The sequence below is a fragment of the Myotis lucifugus genome, unplaced genomic scaffold (genome assembly GCF_000147115.1).
Source record: "Myotis lucifugus unplaced genomic scaffold, Myoluc2.0 scaffold_49, whole genome shotgun sequence".
Taxonomy (NCBI): domain Eukaryota; kingdom Metazoa; phylum Chordata; class Mammalia; order Chiroptera; family Vespertilionidae; genus Myotis; species Myotis lucifugus.
In genome coordinates this window covers 4418907-4427203 of record NW_005871097.1, presented here as the reverse complement: position 1 = coordinate 4427203, position 8297 = coordinate 4418907, and the positions used below count along the sequence as shown (strand labels likewise).

Here is an 8297-nt window from a genome sequence, read left to right as displayed (position 1 = left end):
TAGAGGGGTGCATAAATAGCTAGATGACAAAGCACCTCCCTTTATCCAATGTTGAGTTGAAGTTTTCATTGCTCAGCCTCTGTACACTTTGGCGTTACCTCATGGTTTCCTGACTCATGGGAGAGAAGTCAGAGTCAGAGTAGGGTTTTGCAGAAATATTTTTTTGTCCTTTCCAGCTTTGAGTTCTATAAACAAAGGCAGGGTTATCACATGTACCCAAGAGCTGCCTGGGAAAAGCAGGAGCCCTGGTTATCAAAGTTGGAACCTTTAAGAAATATGCTTTTGTCTCCGTTTTTGTTGCATTCAATCAGATCAACAAGTGTTGGCTAAGTGTTGAGCGCGGTTTCCTGTGGGATTGTGTAAGGCCTTGCAGGACAATAAACCTTTTGGGGGCACTGAGTAATGTAGCCATTTCTGACCCGGCAGCAGGGAAAATGTGAGACAATTTGCTGCTGCTGGAAGGAGGTCAGCTGAGGCTGTGTTCCTGCAAGAGCAGATTGACTTCACTGCGGTGGACCGGGCATCGGAACAAGCCAAAATGGTGCGTTTAAGGGGCAAGTGGCTATGCAATGTCATATCCTACAGGAACACAGGTTCGAATATGGGTGTTGTAGAGCTTGAAGTTCACAAAATTTGGGGAGCCAGCTTTAAAAAGTACAAAAAAAACATTAATTTGAAATTGCTGGGGTTCCTCCGGGACTTTGGATGGGACCATGTAATTCTCTCTTTCTGTCTCCCCCCACCCCCCACCCCACCCTTCACCAGCTCAGAATCTTGTTCAGGGCAGCTGTCAGGTTATGTGTATATCACTACTAGCTCCATGTAGCTTTCTGTTATTTCCTCTGATTTTTCTCATTATTTTTTAGGCATTGCCTTTCTGTGACTTTTCATATTGGCTTCATAACTGCTTCTGAAAGGCAAAGAAATGTTATTCATTCCTTCTTTTTGCTTTCTTTTTTTAATGATTTTATTTCAGCTACAAATATTTGTTCTTAGGTTCCTGAAGCCTCCCTAAATTAGAGACTAAGGGGTATTTTAGATGGAGATAGAAAGATATGAGGGAGGTGATGAGGTGTGCCCACATCCATATACTTTTGAAAATTCTTGTGGACTGTGATGATTTCATTGGATTTTAAAAAATGGTATGCTATAGTGTCGTCTAGGACAGTGCTTTTCACAATCTCCTATGCACACAGATCACCTGAGGGTCTCAGTAAAATTCAGTAATATTCTGATGTAGTAGTTCTGACGTGGGAACTGAGACTCTGCATTTCTAAGAAGCTCTCGGGTGACGCTGATGCTGCCAGTCCAGGGAGTACATTTTAAGTAGCATCTTACATTGGTTCGTAAGAACTCTGGTGGCACAAATACACAGTCACTACGGGGCTGGCTCAACCTGATTTTAAGGTCCAGTTCCAGGATTGAAGGATGGTAACAGACCTGCAGAGTAGGTGTTTATTGACTAGCAAATACATGGGGACTCTTCCTGACTCCCATTATCTCCTATCCCCAGGAGCTTGGGGGTAGGGTTATAAGGATCATTTTGTTTTAAACTTTGCTATGGACCTTTTAAAATTTTGCCTATGGAGTGATGATGCGTTTCTGGAACATCTACTAGTGTGCTAGGCATCTTACCGACATTTTCTCTTGACTCCTCCTAACCCTTTGAGGTGGTTATTTTTCTTACTCCCCTTAAGAAGGGGAAGCTGAGGTTTAGCAGGGTTTAGTAACATGCCAGGTTGCATGGAGACAGAGCAGGGATTTGGACCCACCAGAGCTGGGTGCTATTGCACATACCAACCTGTATTCCCTCAGCAGTGCTATGTGTTAAACTAATTCAGCATAAAGTATTAGGACATAAATCTATCACATTTTCTTTTTCTGGTAAGTAAGGTCCCCTGAGGAGTGCCCTGGCAAAGGGGAGGGAGCAAAAGGAAAGAGGTGGCTGAAAAGAAGGAAGGGCTTAGACACCAAATATGAATTTCATACCTGATGCAAATTTTAGCTCCAACAAAAATGGCATTGGAATTCTCACCTTCTTTGTGCAAAAATGGACTTCCTAAAATATCTGGTTTCATAAATTCATTTTGGAGCAATTAAGGTATGGTGTTTCAAAATGCTGAGAACTTGCATGTCAATGTTAAAGGATTTCTGTCTATATCGTGCCAAGACAATTGTAGCTTTCTCTCTCCTACATAACATCATGTGAAAGAGTCATTTGGAAGGTTCAGTGGAGCTGGTATTTGTCTTTAGCCATCATCTTAAAAATTATACTTTGAACCAACTTACCTGATTCTGAGTTAAGCTTTTTGTTCCTATTTAATTTACCATCATATTTTGTTCAGTTATTAAGCAGGAAGGTAAGCAGGCCTGGCCTGGGGCAAATACTTGAAGATAAGTTTGTCACAGGGTCCTCAATTTCCCATGACCTCTTGGTTCAACCACTGAGCCTTGCCAGCCAGGCTGGAAGCATATTTTTAAAGTGCTTTAAGTAGTGCCTGCCACATGGTGAGTCCTTAAATGTTAGCTAGGGTTATTATTACTACAATCACACATATCCTTCAAGGTCCAATTTTAACGTTATCATTCCATAACATCTTTCTTGGTTATCTTAAGGGGAAAAAATGTTCCTTGCTTGAGCCTTTCATAGCAAAGACAACAGACTCCGCTCTAGCATGTGAGTTGGTTCCTTCCACCTTCTTTTTAAATCATGATTCGGTGCCCACAGTGTGCCTGGTATTTTCACATAAGATTTCTCATTTAAGTTACATAAAGTGAAAGAGCTGTTGCCCATCTCATTTTACAGATCAGAAAACTGACATCTGTAGCAGGAAAGAGGCTTTGTCAGGGAGACACAGCTCACAAATGACAGTACTATCACCTCTTCCACGCATTCCGAGTCTACCACCCCACAGCAACTTTGCATCTTAACCATCTGGGAAACCTAGCTCTCAAACGTTCATTGTCACTCCAAGCACACTGGAGGCTCAAATTCAAGTGTGCTGAATAGACCTACAGAGTTAAGTTCCTTACTCTCATGATATCATTTCCTCATAAATACTAAATAACTCTAGTGATTCCAAGTCATGTTAATTCAGCATGCATCTTTATGTATATTATAGGGTATATAATGGTTGCTGTCTTTCTTATAGAATACTATATTGATTTCTGTCAAGTTTTTTTTAAATGTTGCCACCCTCCCTGCACTTTAATCTCTTTCTAGTTTCATGTGCTTATGGAAATAGGTAGCTTGGGCTATTTGGCAGGCAAATTGATGTGTCTATTTTATGTAGCTGGTAATATGATTCCAGCCAAATCCTACCAGCTCCTCTATGGAAATAGATTTCTGGTTAATACAGACTAGCTTTAAGATCTCATTTTATTTTGAATGTGTTTTTTTTTTTTACCTTCCCAACTGAACTTCCCTTAAATAAGGATACACAGAGCTATGTTTGCTAGTCTTTGGACAGGCATTTGAGTCAACAGTGATACCTGAGCCCTGTTGACTTATTGTCCTAATACAAGTAAAGAGAGATTACATTTCTAAAAATCAGTCATCATTCACTATCACCTCCTAAACCAAGGGAGACTAGAGAAATGTCTTCAATTTAGAATTTAGGCTAATATAGAACAGAGAAATACAAGAAAGAGACAAAAGCAAATAGAAGGAGAAAGGTAGGTCCAAACTTGAGCAGGAACCAGGTATTGTCTTAGAGGAAACTGATCTGGAGATGACAAAAGTATGAGCCACCTAAACAGGGTTCTTCAAGTTTTTTAGGAAGAATGAGAGTCCAGTTTTGGGAATGAAATTTTGAAGTACTTCAAAGACATGTGGCTCCAAGTACTCATTACATGAGAACAACAGATTACAGATCCATATACACAGTATGTGAACTCATAGTTGTTTTTTAAAAAATCCTTCCTTCCCTGAGGACATGTTTATTGATTTTCTTTTAAAGCGAGGGAAAGGAGAGAGAGAGAGAGAGTGAGAGTCATCGACCGTTTGCTTCCTGAACAAGCCCCAACCAGGGATCAAACCCAAAACCTAGGTATGTGCCCTGACTGGGAATCAAACCCACACCTTACCTTTTTGGTGCATGGGAATAATGCTCCAACCAACTGAGCCACTGGCCAGATTGTGAACTCATTTTTATAAAAACAAACACATGCATGTATATACTTGATAAAAATCTAAAGGTATGTTTACCAACAGGTTGATGGTTTTTTATTTTGCTTATCTGTAGTTCTTGGCTTTGCAGAATAAACATATATTACACAATTTTTTAAATGAAAGCCAAAAATAATTCACAAAGGGACAGGATTTTAAAACGAACAATTTTGTTGAAATCTGACAAATTATATTGCTTTAGACCAGGAGTGGGCAAACTTTTTGACTCGAGGGCCACAATGGGTTCTTAAACTGGACCGGAGGGCCGGAACAAAAGCATGGATGGAGTGTTTGTGTGAACTAATATAAATTCAAAGTAAACATCATTACATAAAAGGGTACGGTCTTTTTTTTTTTTAGTTTTATTCATTTCAAACGGGCCGGATCCGGCCCGTAGGCCGTAGTTTGCCCACGGCTGCTTTAGACACAACAACATGTATAAATCCCTGGAGATTTATTGGAGAATGTGTTCTTCCCTTCAATAGACAGAAGCAACTTTGTGAATTTCATTTGTCAGTGACTTCTGTGACTCACCATATTAATTTTTTAGGTAAAATTCCCCCCAACACTATCTTTTCCCCCAACACTATCTTTAATGTGATGAATGCGAAAGATCTATGAACACAAAAGTGTGTGTATCATCATGCAGTACTGGGAAAGACTGAGTACTATTTTGGACACTGGGATTTGCATTTTCAAAACACTGTTCTTACTGTTACAAATTGATTCAGCATCTAAAATATTTTGAAAAGTAATCTTTCTATTCTACTAACCAGACCTAGATAACCAGCACTCTGGTTTTGAGGAGTAATGTATTAGCTGTAAATATAAAAGACATTTGACAAGAATTTTCATAGTTTTCTCTTTTTGCTTTGTTAGTCAATTTTTAAATGTAAAAGGCAAAAGTTCCCTATAAGTATGCCCAAAAGGGGACTTTAACTCACAAAAAGTAGGCCCTCCACATTTTCAATAAGTCTTCAAGCAAATTCTCTTTGGGCCATGGACTTTGGGTGTAGAAAGTAATCTCATCTGAGCAGACATATGTGTAGAGTTTCTAATAGAAACAAAGGTGAAAAATAGGTGTGGCATGGTACATGTCAGGACAGAAGCTGGCTGGGCCTGACCATGGTTTGTTCAATGCCAAGCTGTGTTCCTTAGTCTCCCATTCTTCCCACCTCCCTGCCATCATGAACCCACCATATTCCTGGGCCAGTAGGAAGTTCCCATTAGTGATTGGACATGTTCACTTGGCATCTGCCTCCATCCAGACAGAGCAACGCCCATGTGGGTGCTTCCTGATCCAGAGTGATAAATAGGATGCAAATACCTTCTAATACATGACCCTGGCATAATCAGAGGGGATATGAGGGATGGTGCCTCAGAGCTGTTACATTTTGCTTAGAGCTTCAGAGTTAAAGTTAAAGCACACTTCAAGCGTCTCCAACGTAAGGTGAGTAAAGTTAATTACCTTCAGATTGTCAATAAAGAAAGATGGTAACCATTGGACATGTGACTGCTAATAATGATGTGATTTCACAAAGCAAAGAACACAAGAAAGTTTCTCTTGTGCCCTACTGCTGACCAGTACTTTTCATGATCAGACTAAGGGTGGCAGCAATAATCTTAGAACCAGAAAATTAACAAATGTATTTCCTGAAAATATTTATGTCTTACATGCTTTGGGAAGAAAAATTGTGTTTTTAGTTAATAAAGTACAATTTTTTAGTTTTTAAATCTCTTTTGATATCATTTTAAGTGTTTTATTTCAGAAATATTGAAAAGTAAACCCATGTCCTTTATGTTAAAGATTTGATCATGATCAGGGGCTGTGGGTGTTATTTAAAATGATGTCAGAGTCTCACAGTGCTTTGGATAATTTGGTCAAACAACTGGTCACTTTAATGGAGAGAAATGAGAAATTTCAGTTGATCAATTACTTCAGATATGGTGAGCTGTGTGGAGTTCAAATTTTTAAAAGTTTGATTCTATATAATTCAATTCAACAAATGCCTATAGAATGCTCAAGAAATAAGGAGAACATAAAAATATTTTTATGGATTTCAGAGAGGAAGAGAGAGGGAGAGAGAGATAGAAACATCAGTGATCAGAGAGAATTACTGACTGATCAGCTGCTTCCCGCAACCCAGGCATGTGCCCTGACAGGGAATTGAACCATAACCTGCTGTTCCATAGGTCGACACTCAATCACTGAGCCATGCTGGCTGGGCAAGGAATAAGGGGATTTTTGATGAGGTGGTCTGGAGGATAGTATGAAGATGATGAATTTATGAACTAGAGCAGTGATGGTGAACCTTTTGAGCTTGGCGTGTCAGCACTTTGAAAAACCCTAACTTAACTCTGGTGCCATGTCACAGAGTTAAATATAGAAATTTTTTGATATTGCAACCATAGTAAAACAAAGACTTATATTTTTGATATTTATTTTATATATTTAAATGCCATTTAACAAAGAAAAATCAACCAAAAAAATGAGTTCGCGTGTCACCTCTGACACGCGTGTCATAGGTTCGCCATCACTGGTCTAGAGTAAGATGAGTAAAATGCATTAAATGCTATAAAAATTAAGCATATTTATAAAAGTGAAAGCCAAAGCAGTAGGAAAAATGTGCAGGTGTATGCTTAATTAAGAGCCTGCTTAGTTACTTTTCCTCTATAAATCTAAGTCCAACGTTTAAAATTGTATCATTTATATTATCCTTGAATGAAAAATAGTGGAATAAAAATCATGAAAGTAAAAGAGAACCTAGATAGATGATGCAAATACTCATTTTAATTATTTTATTTAGGACGACAGTATGGATACAAAATCCATTCTAGAAGAACTTCTTCTCAAACGGTCACAGCAAAAGAAGAAAATGTCACCAAATAATTACAAAGAGCGGCTTTTTGTTTTGACCAAAACAAACCTCTCCTATTATGAATATGACAAAATGGTGAGTTCCTATTTATTCCATTGCTATTATACTATTTATTTTTCTTAAGGCTCCACAAAGTGCTTAATTATAATGAAACAATATCAGGTTTCTTAGCTTACACAGTAGAGATCAACTTTCACTCAATTATTACATTTGTCTTTTCTTAAGCAAGGTGCAATTAATTCAAGAAAAAATGATTTTAAAACATTGGCTATCTTTTGGGGGTAAGGGAAGAGATCAACCAAAGGGCTTGTATGCATGCATATAAGCCTAACCAATGGACACAGACACCAGGGGGGTGAGGGCATGAGTGGGAGGGGGGGTCGTGGGGGGGATAAGGACACATATGTAATACCTTAATCAATAAAGAAAAAAAGAAAGTCATAGAGAGACAGAGAAGCCTTTTAAAGGCAATCAACCTTTTATTTGTTTTCTGTAAAAAAGAAACACACACACATACACACACACACACACACACACACAACCATTGGCTAACTTTATAAAGACAAATTGCAAATCACTTTAGAATAGTGCACACACACAACCATTGGCTAACTTTATAAAGACAAATTGCAAATCACTTTAGAACAGTGTTTCTCAACTGAGGGTGATTTTGCCCTCCAGGGGATATTTAACAATGGTTAGGGACATTTTTGGTTGCCATAATTGGTGGGAATAGTGTGCTACTGACTTCTACTGAGTAGAGGCCAGGGATGCTGCTAAACAGTTTATAATGCACACGACAGCCTCCACCGCAAAGAATTATCTGGCCTCAAATAGTGCTGAAGGTGAAAGATCCTACCTAACACAATGCTGGAAATCAGGCTATTTCTATAAAGTAGAAAAAACTGAAATACTGTCAGAAAATTGAAACAAAATGAAGATGCTTTGTGGAGTTAAATCTTTTTTATTTTATTTATTTATTTATCTTTATATTTTATCTTATATTTATTTATTTATCTTTATTGTTGAAAGTATTACGGAAGTCCCTCTTTTTCCCCCATTGACCTCTTCCAGCATGCTCCCAACCCTCCCCCCCGCCCAGGTCCTCATCACCCCATTGTCTGTGTCCACTGGTTATGCATAAATGCATATAAGTTCATTGGTTGATCTCTTCCCACCCACCCTCCCTGAGTAGATTAACCACATGTAGATGAATTGAAATGTGTTTCAAGATTATCAAACAAAATTAT

General features: G+C 38.5%; 1 protein-coding gene across 1 annotated transcript in view; it reads left to right on the top strand.

Annotated features, from left to right (window-relative positions):
• The first annotated feature begins 418 nt into the window (after positions 1-418).
• BMX (BMX non-receptor tyrosine kinase) overlaps positions 419-8297 on the top strand; it is a 46008-nt gene continuing 38129 nt past the window's right edge. The window contains exons 1-2 of the mRNA XM_006088579.3: positions 419-541; positions 6976-7122. Coding sequence (XP_006088641.1) covers positions 539-541; positions 6976-7122 — 150 coding nt within the window. The 5' untranslated portion in view covers positions 419-538. The remainder of the gene's footprint in view (positions 542-6975; positions 7123-8297) is intronic.